We start from the raw sequence: 16,645 nt of genomic DNA on the forward strand, positions 1-16,645 counted from the left end.
GTTTGTCGACTTTAAAAAAGCATTTGACAGTACAGCCCGAGAATCCCTTTTTGAAGTATTAGTAGAATTTGGACTAGATCAAAAGACAACAAACATCATAAAAGAAACACTCACGGAGACCAAATCCAAAGTAAAATTTATGGGAAAATTGAGCACAGAATTTGAAATAGACAAAGGAGTACGACAAGGGAATGTACTGTCCCCAGTGCTCTTCAATTGTGCTCTTGAAAAAGTTGTTAGAGAATGGAGAAAAGCAGGTGCACTAGCACACAGACTGGGACCAAGACGTAAGGGCATAGAATTAGACTGTTTAGCATTTGCTGATGACGTGGCACTGATCGCACAAGACATTACCGATGCACAGAAACAGCTAGAATTATTACAAGAGCAGGCAGCAAAAATAGGATTACAAATTTCATTTGAAAAAACAAAATTTATGACTGACATCAAAGATGCGCCTTCTGATCTCAAGATTGGTAATAACTACATCTCTTGAGTAAAAGAATTTAAATATTTAGGTGACTGGATTACAGAAAATTGTAATGAAAAGAAATCTGTCAAATCAAGAGTCCAGAAAATGGAGACGGCGTTTCAATTAACAAAAATCATTTACAACAAAAAGAGTCTGTCGTGGAACTGCAAAATACAACACTACACAACAGTAATTAAACTCGAAGCTCTCTTCGCATCTGAGACCCTAAACCGTCAACACAGAACACTAAAAGAGGAATTAGAAGTGAAAGAACGTAAAATAATCAGGAAAATCCTAGGACCAAGAACTAAAGATGGTGTGCATTATCCAAAACCCAATGCATAAATATATGAAAATATCTCCAAAATAACAGACACAATGCGCATGAGAAGAATCCAATTCATGGGGCATTTAGAAAGAATGGACTCAAATAGGTTAACGCACAAAATCCATACATTTTTAAAGAACAGAACTACAAGACCGAACTGGTACAAACAGACGGAAAAAGACCTGAGAGAATTAGGGTCCCCAAATATACAAGATAGAAATGAAATCAGAAAAGTCACAAACACACGGGGTTTTGAGGAAGAAGAGAGAAAAAGTAACTGACATACGTGGTCTATGTAACGAAATCTAGCCCATTCGTTGTTTATGAAGGAATACTAGGCGAAAAGGAAGGCAACAAATGTTGATTACGCGTGGTCCTAAGTGATCCATCCGCGAAGAAGAAGAAGAAAGATACGGAGGGCACCCACCAGGGCTTCAAATCGACCTGTCGTAGTAAGCGAAACCACTGTCACTGCTGCAAACTACGTGAGCATTACTGCGGACAATCTGCATCCCTTCACGTTTGATGTCTTCCCCCAACGGCGACGGCATCTTCCAGTAAGATAGCTGTCCCTATCATGAGGCCAGAACAGTGTTTCAGTGCTTCGAGGAGCGCGACAGTGAACACACGTCGATAACTTGGCCGTCTAATTCGCCTGATCGAAGTGGAGCACGCCTGCGACGTTTTCTGACGCCAGCTTTGCGCCCACAAACCGTACTTCACGATATTTCCGTGATTTGTACGTAGACGTCCAAGGACCAGTCGAAAGCAGGCGACCCAGAACCACTGTTGTTTTGTGTTCCGAAGGTGAGCCCACGCACTATTGAGAACGTGGTCATAATGTGTTGTCTGTTCAGTGTCTGCACTGTTCCGTAGCTGTGACGTCATAACATATCGACGACAGGTGTTAAGACGAAATTTCAGTACGTAACATATTTCAACTGATCCAACACCGAACACCGCTTAAAATTACAAACCGCCCAAAGCACGGCTGGAAACGCTGTGCCGCACTTCTACAGCTTACTTACCCCAATATTGACACTGACGACACCAGAGTCGTGCCGTTTGGACGGAGAACTCCAAAAGTCGCTTGGTTTCACATAGCTCGTTAAATAATGATTCACTCCAAGAAAGTCAGACGCACCTGCAACAGAGTTTCATTTCTGTTAAATGAACACTTTTCTGGACTGTTAAACATATCTACAAATAATAAAATCACTAACTTAATTCTACAAATCATGTAAGCATTTTTGAAACGGCACTTTCAGCTCTCTTAAAATGAGGTAAGATAATAGTTTTATGATGTCCTGAAACTATGCTGAAAGTTTACCAAATCTACGAGGAACGCCGCTGTTACCTCATAAAATTACCGAAAAACTTTTCACCTCATTTCGCGGTTGTTTTTCTGGCTGTTCTCTCACGTCATTCGTTTGGTAGGCGAAATAAATTGTTAAAAGTCTTAAATTATAAGTAAAACTGTGTATCACAGTCACATTTTGGACTTGATTCTATGTGAAACAACATGAGACAAATCGCTTCTCAAAACCTTAAAATCAATGTAAAGAGCTGTTTACAGAGACCTACACTAAATTCTCCAACATAATCCACCATTTTGAAAAGTAATTCCGTTCAACGCTTGCTAGAAGTATCCTCTAAATACCTTGAATCCTCAGAACTAGCAACCACTCAGCTGCCGCGAAGGTGCACAACTCTACCCTCTTCCGAATTATCGTTTGGAAATATCTCTCACGCCAAAATTAAGCCAGGTAATAAGCTGAAACATCACTTTGACCTCGCGCTCCGGGTTACACGCTAGCAGCTCCATACGGTCAGAGTCCGCTTTAGGAGGCCGGTGTTATGCTGTGAAGGTGTGCCGCCGTCATGGACCCACGCCAGTTTGGACTAACACGTCGCGCTGAACGTATTCATATGTATGAAAGTGTCTCGTGAATAGTTACTGGGCAGTTTGAATATGGGTAGAATTTAACAACAGAATCTTCGACGCCCAACGTTTAACTTCCCTAATGATAGTAAAGATAAAATGATATTAACAACAGCTCTTACGGAGCCATGTATATATTTTCCTCCAATGCTCCATTGATGAACGCAGTGGAATTAAAACTCAATACAGCTACACACAGCACTCTGTGAAATGGACCTGAGTAATTTGACAGTCTTGTCGAACTTAATGCGCAGGAGGCTGACTTGTGGGACAGGGGTATTCCACGCGCTTGATGAAAATTCACACCCAAAAACCTAACGGTCGATTTCAGGCGGCTTTCCACACTTCTCTGAAGATTAACTGCACCTCCAAATCACGACACCCAAAGGGCTGAAATATGAAAGCATACTTCACAATATCAGTACATTTTCCAAAGTAGTGGTACACACATCGTCCCTCTCTTAGGGTGACTGACTTTTGTGGCGTCACGAAGGGCGTCTGGCCAAAGAAGTAATCCAAAAACAATTTCCAGTTGCAGGAAATCCCAAATATCCGTCATTAGTGCATCTTCCCATAGGCTGAGTAAACGTTGAAGAAAACGAACGAGGGGCATGCCATAATTTAATAACACTTGCAGTGATTTGGACATCCTGATTCTGAACTGTTACACATATAAAATGGTTCACACTGTCATGAAGCGTGCAGTTTGTCAGTTATTAATGTTGTAAAATACAATAATTACGTTCACATCGCATTACAAAGTTAGGCGGCACTGAAAACGAAGTTGGGGGAAACAGTTGTACGTGGAGGATAGTGTACCTAGCAACTCGTGATGTTTTCTCGTCCATGTTCCAATCTACTGATTGATTTTAAACCAGTTAAAGAAATGCGCACTTGAAACCGCCAGAAGAAGCTTCCGACACTCTCTACTGTTTCTGTTGTTGTGAGACGTGAGGTTATGTTTCGTGCAACGTTTGCATAGGTAGTTTAGGTGTTGTATGATGTATTAGTGCTATTTGGAAGATACTGTTAATTCTTTACTTACAGAGTTTCATGGCGATTAAAATTCTGTGCATTTCTGAAAGTAGTTGGATAACGTGTGGGCTGTTACATTGCATGTCGTCGACCGTGCACCATCTTGTACCTCGAAACAGAAGGTGCGCTATCATGGAACATTTCTGCAAATGAAATGAGTCTTTCTAATGTCTTAACAAGTTTTCCTGCCTTGAAAGTGGAAGTCTGTGCTGGCTGCCAATAGCTTCCGTTTCAAAATGTTTTTAACTTGAAGCCGGTGTTTGATAATAATTTTCCTCAATTTGATTTCTCCAAGTGATAATTGGTGTGTAACCGCTTAGTAGTGTAAGATAGTACTGGGAAGATTTTCTCGGTTGCAACGCTTTTAAATTTAGATAGAATATTTGTACTTCGGCATACGATCAAGTTGTACATTGAATCCGTTATTCACATTTAGACGAAACTTTACTCCAGGAGGTAAGGTTTGCAATTTCAGAAAAAAGCTACAGCTTACATAAATTGTATGCTATTATTTCAAAATGGAGTAGGGAAGTATATTTGACTTCTACTACAAGATTAACTAGAGATGAAGTCTGGAAGGTGTTCCAGGACACAACACTCTCAGTTACAAAATGTGTGACCACAAATGCAGTTTCATGTTTCTGGAAGTAACAGTTCAATTGCTAGAGTTTGTTGTATTTATTTCCTATATTTTTATTTCTGTGGTTCACGGTGTGGGTTCCTGTTGTCATGTCCTAGTTCATGAACCACGGGCAACGTATGAGTGGCCAAGTAAGTGGTCCTGACAGTCGGGATACCAGTTACTTTGAAATAAGGTTGGGCATCTCGGACATATTCTGAGTCGTGGTCACCTTTGTGCTCAGATGGCAAAGACTACCAAATCCTCCGGTTAGTCCCTCAACCGTTAGGGGTAAAACTCAACAGGACCCGGGGCAAGTAAGGCTAGCAACCTGCTTCCCTGGTACTTTAAATATGATGCTGGCAACAATCAGAGCAAATTGCCTCGGACCTTTGGAGGTGACGGAGTCCCACCTCTAATTAACAAACCAGGGACCCCTAAGATAGGACTCGGCAAACGAACGGTAACGAGATGGGGAGCTATTAATATCAATGGGGGCCACTCTGGGACGAAGTTAGAGCTGGCAGAGGCTGCAAGTAAGATGGGGTTGGGCGTTTTAGCTGTTAGTGACATTCCGGTAAGGGGTGAGAAAGAAGAGGAAGTGGGAGAATACAAGGTCTACCTGTCAGGAGTCAAAGCAGGAATAGCACAATAGGTTGTAGGGCTTTACATCGGGAAAGAAATGTAACCCAGCGTAGTTGCAATAAGGTATGTAAACGAACGACTGATGTGGATAGATTTGACAGCGTCTAACAAGAAAATTAGGATTGTGTCAGTACATTCGCATTGTGAAGGGACAGATCTAGATAAGATGGATAATTTTTATGACGCACTCAGTGATGTAGTTGTTAAAGGACAAGGACAGTGTTCTGCTCATGGGTGATTTTAATGCCAGGATTTGAAATCGAACAGAAGGGTATGAAAAGGTTATGGGTAAATTTGGAGAGGATATGGAGGCCAACAAGAACGGGAAACAACTCTTGGATTTCTGTGCAAGTATGGGCTTAGTAATCACAAACTCCTTTTTTAAATATAAGGACATTCACCGGTATACTTGGGAAGGCAGGGGAACCAGATCTGTCGTTGACTATATAATAACAGATCAGGAATTCAGGAAGACTGTGAGGGACACACGTGTATTCAGGGGATTCTTTGATGACAATGATCACTATTTAATCTGCAATGAAATTGATATCGTGAGGCCGAAAGTGCAGGAAGTCAGGTCCATATGTAGGAGGACAAGAGTGGAGAAACTTCAGGATAAGGAAATCAGGCACAAGTAAATAACAGTGATCTCAGAAAGGTACCAGTTAGTTGAATGTCGTCAATTACAGTCATTGGAAAAGGAATGGACAAGGTACAGGGACACAGTACCAGAAATGGCTAAAGAATGTCTTGGAATAGTTGTGTGTAAAGGTAGGATGAAGCAAACAGCTTGGTGGAATGATACAGTCAAAGCAGCCTGTAAAAGGACAAAGAAGGCGTACCAAAAATGGTTACATACTAGAACTCAGGTAGACAGAGAAAGTTATGTTGAAGAAAGAAACAAAGCCAAACAGATAACTGCAGTATCCAAGAAGAAATCTTGAGAAGACTTTGGAAACAGGTTGGAGACTTCGGGTCAAGCTACTGGAAAACCATTCTGGAGTGTAATTAGCAGTCTTCGAAAGGGAGTTAAGAAGTAAATGACAAGTATTTTGGACAGGTCAGGAAAACTGCTGGTGAATCCTGTTGATGTCTTGGGCAGATGGAGGGAATATTTTGAAGAGTTGCTCAATGTAGGTGAAAATAGGATCAGTAATGTTTCAGATTTCGATGTACAATGGGATAGGAATGATGATGGAAATAGGATCACGTTTGAGGAAATGGAGAAAATGGTCAATAGACTGCAGTGCAATAAAGCGGCTGGGGTGGATGAAATTAAGTCGGAACTCATCAAATACAGTGGAATGTCAGGTCTTAAATGGTTACACAGGATTATTGAAATGGCGTGGGAGTCGGGACAGGTTCCATCAGACTGGACGAAAACAGTAATCACACCAATCTTTAAACATGTAAACATAAAAGATTGTAACAACTACAGAGGTATCTCTTTAATCAGCATTGTGGGAAAAATCTTCTTAGGTATTGTTGAAAGGAAAGTGCGAGTATTAGTTGAGGACAAACTGGATGAAAATCAGTGTGCGTTTAGGCCTCTTAAAGGTTGTCAGGACCAGATCTTTAGCTTACGGCAAATAATGGAGAAGTGTTACGAGTGGAACAGGGAATTGTATCTATGCTTTATAGATCTAGAAAAGGCATATGACCGGGTTCCTAGGAGGAAGTTATTGTCTGTTCTACGAGATTATGGAATAGGAGGCAAACTTTTGCAAGCAATTAAAGGTCTTTACATAGATAGGTAGCAGTTAGAGTTGACGGTAAATTGAGTTAATGGTTCAGAGTAGTTTCAGGGGTAAGACAAGGCTGCAACCTATGGATCATATGTTGAAAACAATAGACTGGCTGGGTGAGATTAAGATATGTGAACATAAAATAAGCAGTCTCGCATATGCGGATGACTTAGTTGTGATGGCAGATTTGATTGAAAGTTTGCAAAGTAATATTTCAGAGCTAGACCAGAAATGTAAGGACTATGGTATGAAAATTAGCATCTCCGAAACGAAAGTAATGTCAGTGGGAAAGAGATATAAACGGATTGAGTGCCAAATAGGAGGAACAAAGTTAGAACAGGTGGACGGTATCAAGTACTTAGGATGCATATTCTCACAGGATGGCAAAATAGTGAAAGAACTGGAAGCGAGGTGTAGCAAAGCTAATGCAGTGAGCGCTCAGCTACGATCTACTCTCTTCTGCAAGAAGGAAGTCACTACCAAGACTAAGTTATCTGTGCACCGTTCGATCTTTCGACCAACTTTGTTGAATGGGAGCGAAAGCTGGGTGGATTCAGGTTACCTTATCAATAAGATTGAGGTTACGGATATGAAAGTAGCTAGGATGATTGCAGGCACTAGTAGATGGGAACAATGGCAGGAGGGTGTCCACAATGAGGAAATCAAAGACAAACTGGGAATGAACTCTATAGATGTAGCAGTCAGGGCGAACAGGCTTAGATGGTGATGTCATGTTACACGCATGGGAGAAGCAAGGTTACCCAAGAGACTCATGGGTTCAGCACTAGAGGGTAGGAGGAGTCGGGGTAGACCAAGGAGAAGGTACCTGGATTCGGTTAAGAATGATTTTAAAGTAATAGGCTTAACATCAGAAGACGCACCAATGTTAGCACTGAATAGGGGATCATGGAGGAATTTTATAAGGGGGACTATGCTCCAGACTGAACGCTGAAAGACATAATCAGTCTTAAATGATGATGATGATGACGATGATTTATATTTCTCTCTTTACTGCTAGTTTCCAGGTCTTAGACTCATTCTCAAACCATTCTTCTATATCAGACAAGCAGTCAAGGTGGAACCTGACATGGTCACTGGGCACCAGTGGCATATAAAGGAGCTTGAATAAACAAGCTTTCTGCCCGTGGCTTCGCAGCTTACAGACATACATATTTCACATATATATTTATGCACATATACCATCTTCATTGAATTTCCCCTGAAATTTCATTCGAATGCAGTGGAAAACTGTAGTGTAGGCTCAATACGGTTTGATCAAAAATCGTGGACAATAGTTCAACTTTTTGGATGTGAAAATGGAATAAACACCACTTTTCAAACTCGAAATAGGACGCTGTAAGTATTTCGTTTCTTTTCTTGACGTTCACTGACATTACTTTTATTTTTAAATTTTGATTATCTCAAGTGTGTGGATTTAAATGAAACGTCGAGGAGTTTTGAGAGCAACCTTCATTTCAATTCAGCAACAGTGCACCAAAACGGATGAGTTCGTTGTGTTCGTGAATCATTCTTTGAAGGTTCAGTACTATACCATACTTTACTCACGCTACAGAATCATATCTTCGATCTACCTCCAGTTTTTCATCTCCTATAAAGTATATCTTAACAGTTTCATTTCTCCATTTCTTGCGGGAAGAAGAGATTCAGGCCTGTGGTAAATTTGACATGGTCGCTAATCCATTTTCTTCTACTTCAAATAACGTTCCTAATGAAGGCATGTGAAAGGATGAATTACGTGGCCTCATATTGTTCAATAGTAACAAAATACATATACAAAAAGGGACTAATTTCTGGGTCGAAATTCCTGAAGCTCTACTTACGTTTACAAAGGAATGATTGAGAATAGCGCTGCCGGCCGAAGTGGCCGTGCGGTTAAAGGCGCTGCAGTCTGGAACCGCTACGGTCGCAGGTTCGAATCCTGTCTCGGGCATGGATGTTTGTGATGTCCTTAGGTTAGTTAGGTTTAACTAGTTCTAAGATCTAGGGCACTAATGACCTCAGCAGTTGAGCCCCATAGTGCTCAGAGCTATTTGAACCATTTTTAGAATAGCGCTACAGCATCGGAACTAGCAACGAAAGAGTTAAATATTAGCGGTTAACACAAGAACATAGTTAATTTGTGGAATATCTAGTCCAAGACAGATTCGGGTGCAGAGTGTAACGGCCACTGGCCGCTGCGGGGCAGCGAGCGAGGTGGCGCAGGGTTAGCACACTGGACTCGCATTCGGGAGGACGACGGTTCGATCCCGCATCCGGCCATCCTGATTTAGGTTTTCCGTGATTTCCTAAATCGCTTCAGGTAAATACCGGAATGGTTCCTTTCAAAGGGCACGGCTGACTACCCCTCCTTAATCCGGTTAGACCGATGACCTCGCTGGCTGGTCTCCTCCCCCAAACAACCCCCATTGCGGGGCCGAATGCCTCCTCGTGGTGCTGCGAGCGCGCCAAGGAAAATCAACAGGCGACGAAAAGACGCTGGGCTATCTTTCCAGCGACGACAAGGGGGCCCAAATGGGGGAAACAAACTTTGACCTAGGACCGGTTATTATGATACCGCATCTGGGAACGTGGATCCCGGAAACGGCGAACCTGGTCGGCTGATGGCGTGTTACTGTCATGAGAATTCATGTGTTGAAGGGTTTATGACACCGCGAGCAGACAAAGGTGTTGGATGCCCACTCCTCATCGCAGGACATGGAAGTCGAAGCCTCGCTCCCTCTGCATAGGAGGGTAGGCGGCAGTAGGGGGCAGATTTAACGACGGCGTACAGTGCTGCTGGTACAGGCGCAAGTGTTTCGGAGCACACGGCTCGACGCACATTGTTAACACAGCAGTTCGCAGCAGACGACCGCTCGGTGTTACCATGACGACCCAACGACATCGAGCACTAGGTCGTCGAGAATGGACCATGGATCAATGGAAACGTCTCACCTGGTCTCACAAGTCGTGTTCTCTTTTTTTTTTCTTTTTTTTTTTTTTTTTTACACTAAGTCAGCGGTCGTGACTACATACGCCATCATCCAAACGTACGGCTAAACTTAACAAGCACCATACAACGGACACAGGCTGCTGTAGGCACAATAGGGTATTTGTTTCCCGGAAATCGTCTTGACTGGTTAATTATGTCATCGTACGTTCAGAACACGCTTATGTGATGCCTGTGCCGTCACTGTTTAGTACTTCCGCTGCTTTTTCGCAGTGATGCCTTGTTTTGGAATTTACTTTTCGGAAAATGGGCTGGTAGTACCCCATTGAACAAATAAATCTACAGTATGAAACTCCGGAAAAAAATTGTTTTTGAGCGTTCCAAAGAATGAGAAGGTAAGTAAAATTTGGTAGCAACTCGCTCATAAAGATCAAAAGCCCAATACGTGAGTTTATTTCTGTAAGCATCATTTTGATGTAAGTAGACACTGTATGAACACGGGCGCTGATGACCGCGCAGTTGGGCGCCCCACAAAGCAGAAATCATCATCATCATCATCTCTATGAACACATTATAGCCTGTAGCGTAGTAGATAGCATGCTGAACGTCTAATGCAATATTTGCAAGACCGATTCTCATTCGGTGGAAGTTTGTTTTTCTTTTCCCCTCCTCTTCTCTTCACTTAATACTGGTGTCTTTTTAAGTTTACTTTATTCGTAATACAGTTATGTAGTAGCTTTAAATTCTATATGATATGACATTTCAATAAAATTGCCATTTAGTAACTTCATTTTACACTTGGTCAGTTCGAGATACATCACAAAGTTGGAGTGAAGAAACTGTATTTAATGCGTGCGGTAGCTCTTATTCCGATGACTCTGGAACACCATTTAACATCTTCCGACCGCATTATACTCCCCAAACAAGTCATCGAAGACAATAATTTGTCAGTTACAACTGTTTCCATTCAACCTGATGTAAAGCTGTGTGATTCTGACAAAGAGAAAAATTGAACACTGCTTGGAACCCACGAGGAAATGTAATAAGAAAGTGAAAGTCGGTCCTGCTTAAGCACTTTTAGATCGCAGTGTTTCAGCATCACTTACATATGCAGTAAAATAATGGATACTTTAAGGTTCTACTGCGTAAACCGCATATTTCGTAGAGCTAATTTTCCGGTGATTTAAATTAATGACACGGAGGAACAGAACATGGCAGTATGTAAGCCGACGGTGCTCTGCAGATCCCCACAAGTGTTAGGACGCTGTCTGATAATTTGAAAACTGAAAAAAGAGGAATCTGGAAAACAGTAGTAGTTCTGGCAACAGCTACAGATATTAACTGCCAGAACTATCCTCTGAATGAAAATGTTTCCAACGTTTCTTATTGAGTAGGCTTTCACAAGCAGCCTTGGAAAACCTTTAGCATGGTCCGAACAAATAACACAGTTCCAGATTCCCTCACTTTTAACATAATTCTACAACTTATTGCTGTGTCACAGTACTTCCTTCCCAGTCACCATGCAGTGCAGTTTTCATGTTTCTTATTTCCGGAACTTGATTATCTGGGTTGTTTCGAAGAACGAAGAGAACATAATCGCATCAACTTTCCGAAGGATTTCGCAGTCAGTCTTCACAAAATTCCTTTCCACTTTTACTTAGAAGTTGGAAACGCATTTTCCATCACTAAATAACTACACCGTTTGCAAAAATGTACGAAAAAAAAACACTAGAAACTTCCATACGACGCATGTTCCAAGGAACATTGCACCATAATTCGGAGTAACACAGGTGAATAAGCAGCGGAAGTACTAGACAGTGACGTCAGCGGCATCACATAAACGTGTTCTGAACATACGATGACATAATTAACCAGTTAAGACGATTTCCGGGAAACAGTCAAGTATCGTAATTACCTGCCGACACTGAGCAAGTGACTTTCCAGTAAAATGTCGCCCCTGTACAGGAGTACACATAATGGACGTACGAGTACAGGTTGTAGATGTGTGGTTGACGACATACCGAAGTTTGGGTCTCACCGTGAGTCGTGCTCAGGTAGCCCGAGGGTTGGTCGACCGCTTGGCGATAAGTGGGAAATATCGGCTCAAATTTTCATTGAAGTCATCCCACTATGCAGCCGACGGTTGTTCATATTCGCAGCTGCGAAGACATTTCATGTACATGTGTACCAGTAACTACGGCTAACACTCTCGTAACACAAATAGAGCTTCGTGTTACTCCTGGCGTGTGACGTCACCAGAGCTTCAGCAATAACAGTGCGTTTTCGATCATGTGACCAAACCTTGGAATTTAATAACTTTTGGCCTTTAATTACAAAATAACAACAATCCGAACCATATTTTTAATATAGGGAAATAGCCTTTAGTGCTACAGGGGATATTCACCTGATCTTCCGTGGTACTCGTAGCAGTAATCGAAGGAGCCATGACAGGTGTGAACTACACTCCTGGAAATGGAAAAAAGAACACATTGACACCGGTGTGTCAGACCCACCATACTTGCTCCGGACACTGCGAGAGGGCTGTACAAGCAATGATCACACGCACGGCACAGCGGACACACCAGGAACCGCGGTGTTGGCCGTCGAATGGCGCTAGCTGAGCAGCATTTGTGCACCGCCGCCGTCAGTGTCAGCCAGTCTGCCGTGGCATACGGAGCTCCATCGCAGTCTTTAACACTGGTAGCATGCCGCGACAGCGTGGACGTGAACCGTATGTGCAGTTGACGGACTTTGAGCGAGGGCGTATAGTGGGCATGCGGGAGGCCGGGTGGACGTACCGCCGAATTGCTCAACACGTGGGGCGTGAGGTCTCCACAGTACATCGATGTTGTCGCCAGTGGTCGGCGGAAGGTGCACGTGCCCGTCGACCTGGGACCGGACCGCAGCGACGCACGGATGCACACCAAGACCGTAGGATCCTACGCAGTGCCGTAGGGGACCGCACCGCCACTTCCCAGCAAATTAGGGACACTGTTGCTCCTGGGGTATCGGCGAGGACCATTCGCAACCGTCTCCATGAAGCTGGGCTACGGTCCCGCACACCGTTAGGCCGTCTTCCGCTCACGCCCCAACATCGTGCAGCCCGCCTCCAGTGGTGTCGCGACAGGCGTGAATGGAGGGACGAATGGAGACGTGTCGTCTTCAGCGATGAGAGTCGCTTCTGCCTTGGTGCCAATGATGGTCGTATGCGTGTTTGGCGCCGTGCAGGTGAGCGCCACAATCAGGACTGCATACGACCGAGGCACACAGGGCCAACACCCGGCATCATGGTGTGGGGAGCGATCTCCTACACTGGCCGTACACCACTGGTGATCGTCGAGGGGACACTGAATAGTGCACGGTACATCCAAACCGTCATCGAACCCATCGTTCTACCATTCCTAGACTGGCAAGGGAACTTGCAGTTCCAACAGGACAATGCACGTCCGCATGTATCCCGTGCCACCCAACGTGCTCTAGAAGGTGTAAGTCAACTACCCTGGCCAGCAAGATCTCCGGATCTGTCCCCCATTGAGCATGTTTGGGACTGGATGAAGCGTCGTCTCACGCGGTCTGCACGTCCAGCACTAACGCTGGTCCAACTGAGGTGCCAGGTGGAAATGGCATGGCAAGCCGTTCCACAGGACTACATCCAGCATCTCTACGATCGTCTCCATGGGAGAATAGCAGCCTGCATTGCTGCGAAAGGTGGATATACACTGTACTAGTGCCGATATTGTGCATGCTCTGTTGCCTGTGTCTATGTGCCTGTGGTTCTGTCAGTGTGATCATGTGATGTATCTGACCCCAGGAATGTGTCAATAAAGTTTCCCCTTCCTGGGACAATGAATTCACGGTGTTCTTATTTCAATTTCCAGGAGTGTATATGATCACTATAGTGCATCACCTTCATCGCTTCGTGCTTGATGTCTCCACAGGGGGCACCAGCCTCTTCCAGCAGGATAAATGTTACAGGCAAGTAGCCAGAATCATGCTCATCTGGTTTTGAGGAGCATGATAGTGAACTGGTAGATGTCTTGACCAACAAATTCACCTAGTCTGAACCTCGTGGAACACTTCTGGGGCGCTATTGGGCGCCAGCTCTGTACCTACGAGCTAGCAGGGATCATGCCACCTCTGCTTCCACATACCTCCAGAAAACTGCGGAGAACTTTTACAATCCATGCCGCACAGGACGCCGGCCGCGGTGGCCTTGCGGTTCTAGGCGCTGCAGTCCGCAACCGCGGGACTGCTACGGTCGCAAGTTCGAATCCTGCCTCGGGCATGGATGTGTGTGATGTTCTTAGGTTAGTTAGGTTTAAGTATTTCTAAGTCTAGGGAACTGATGACCTAAGATGTTAAGTCCCACAGTGCTCAGAGCCATTTGAACCATTTGAACCGCACAGGACTGCTGCTGTGAGGTACGTTCCAAAGGCGGTCCAAACGCTGTTAGACGAGTTCATCAGCGTATGTTTTACATTCAGTCCAGTGAAGTGCTTTTATTTTTTGATTCTTTAGGTCATACTAGGGTCAATTAATGTGGAACACTGTCGTTGAGAACATCTCATACTGAGAAAGCATAGCTATTGATTCCAAAGAGACGGATGGAGAAGAAGAAGAAGAAGAAGAAGGAAAAGAAGAAGTGGTTGAACAAGAAGAACATGAAGAAGAAACAAATCAATGAGGATTTGCAGAAAATAAATGCGTGGTGTAATGACTGGCAGTTATCTCTCAATATTAGTAAGTGTGACCTACTGCGTATAACAAAGCGAAAGTCCCCATTAAAGTACGAGTACAAAATAAATGCCCAGTCTTTGGAAGCGGTAACATCCATCAAGTATCCCTGTGTGACTATTCGAAATGATCTTAAATGGAACGATCAGATTACACAAGTACTCTAGAGTGCGGTTTATTGATAGAATCCTGAAGCGATGCAGTCCATCAACAAAGGAAATTGCTTACAATACGTTAGTTCGTCGAGTCTTTGAGTATTGCTCGTCTGTATGGGACCCTTACCAGTTGGGTCTGATTTAAGAAATTCAGAAGGTCCAAAGAAGAGCGGCAAGATTCGTGACTGGTACATTTAGTCATCGCGAGAGCGTGTCAAATCTCATAGAAAGTTTGAAGTGGGACACATTTGCAGATGGACGACGCGCTAAACGGAAGAGGCTGCTCACTAAATTCCAAAATCCGATCTTTGCCGAGAATGTAGAGCATATATCATTACCACCAACTTTCAAATCGCGCAGTGATCACCATTCAAAGATAATGGAAATTAGCCCTCGTCTGACGCGTTCAGACAGTCGTTTTTTTTTCCCTCAAGCGATCTGAGAGTGGAACAGAGGGGAGTAAATAGGACTTTGGCGTGAATAGTAACCTTCACCACACACCGCTTTGTGCCTAGCGGAGTATATATGTAGATGTAGAAGAAGTTGCAAAGTTAGAGCAACTACAGGCAAAAAGTAATCTCATTAAATTTTATGTTCTGTGGAAGAAATCACAGCATGAGTTGTTCTATATTCCGCTTTAAAGGAAATGACGCTGCTAATAGGTGCATATTTACCTCTGAGGTACTCAATCTCTTCCTGAGTGAAAGTTGGCAACCGTGAGCGGGGACGCCCCTCTGCTGCGCTGTTAGCGTCTACCCTCTGACGTACCACCGCCGGGTAATCCCCCTCCTGGCTGAAGATAGGGTGTGCGTAGAGCCCAACCTGGTCAATATCAAGACAAACGTTTCTCACTACCAGCGCACTTTCCTCAAACGTATCACTGATGCACACAATAAAACGTAGATAGACTGCATGACTAATGAACTTATAATCTCGCAGTACCTATACTGTTTTTTAAATATATCTAGAAGTTTTGTAAACTTATTACACGTCATCACATATTATTTGAGTTATAGCAAAAAGTTCTGTATGAAAAATAAAAGATATATTAATGCCAGGAGCTTTATACTTGTTACTCCTCTCCTCGGCAGTCATCTCTAATGTTCTCAAGAGTCCAGTACAGACTTTATTCGTAGTTTGTGTGTTTTTGACACGTGGGGTTGGATCCTACCACTGTCAACTGGAGGTATTTAAAAAGAATCATAAATTAACTTAAAATTTAATATTAAGAAATATACTGACTAGTCTTTTCAAACTCCTTCTACAAAATTACTCCATTACTGTGCAAAAGGATACCGGCACCTCTCGGAATTTTGCTGTTTCTGATATATTTATAAGCTATTGAAGTAGGCCAGTACACGACATATGAAATAGTCTGCAGGATCTGAGGCTCCCACATGAACTTCATTGTAAAGGTTCACTTATTGTTATTGCACAAAAACTTGTAGTCGCTATAAATTTTCTTTGACGTATTATTCATCTGGGATTACACTGCTCCATTTCCTCTCTTCTTGGTTCGGATTGGAAAAGATGTAATTCTTGAAAAGTAACGACACAAGAAATACAGCCCTCACAAAAAGTTTCAGTTTTTCAGAAATCACGCATTTATATTTAGATATGAGGGTTCAAGTTGTTAGTTGTTTTCCCAAGAGCGATCACACTGCAAATCCTGTGGTATTATACTCAAGCATAGACATAACTGAATGGCGCTAACGGAATTGTTAGCTAAGAAGGTATCTGATGATAACGTACTGAAGTAAGTTCGCTGGAACAAGGCAAAATTAATTTTCTAACTAGAACAATCGCAGAAGGTCTGTTATCGTAGCATTTACCATACTTACATCAAACTGATACTTCCTCTCAACTGCTTCCAAGTCTTCACTGGAGTTTGAGGCTGGTTTTCTTCCCGTTATATTTAACGTAATTCCTACGGTGCCTGAAACAGATTTCCACTTAGTAATTTAATAAAATACAGTACTTGTACTTAGCATGAAGAAAGTTTTACATTATTTAGAACTGCACG

At 43.1% G+C, this 16,645-nt stretch overlaps 1 protein-coding gene across 1 annotated transcript in view; it reads right to left on the minus strand.

Moving 5' to 3' along the window:
* LOC124622772 (myrosinase 1-like) overlaps window positions 1-16,645 on the minus strand; it is a 60,084-nt gene that overhangs the window by 15,551 nt on the left and 27,888 nt on the right. Inside the window, exons 6-8 of the mRNA XM_047148564.1 lie at window positions 16,464-16,558; window positions 15,297-15,444; window positions 1,829-1,944 (exon numbers count right to left, since the gene is read on the minus strand). Of these exons, the coding sequence (XP_047004520.1) occupies window positions 1,829-1,944; window positions 15,297-15,444; window positions 16,464-16,558 (359 nt within the window). The remainder of the gene's footprint in view (window positions 1-1,828; window positions 1,945-15,296; window positions 15,445-16,463; window positions 16,559-16,645) is intronic.

The sequence above is a fragment of the Schistocerca americana genome, chromosome 7 (assembly GCF_021461395.2).
Source record: "Schistocerca americana isolate TAMUIC-IGC-003095 chromosome 7, iqSchAmer2.1, whole genome shotgun sequence".
Taxonomy (NCBI): domain Eukaryota; kingdom Metazoa; phylum Arthropoda; class Insecta; order Orthoptera; family Acrididae; genus Schistocerca; species Schistocerca americana.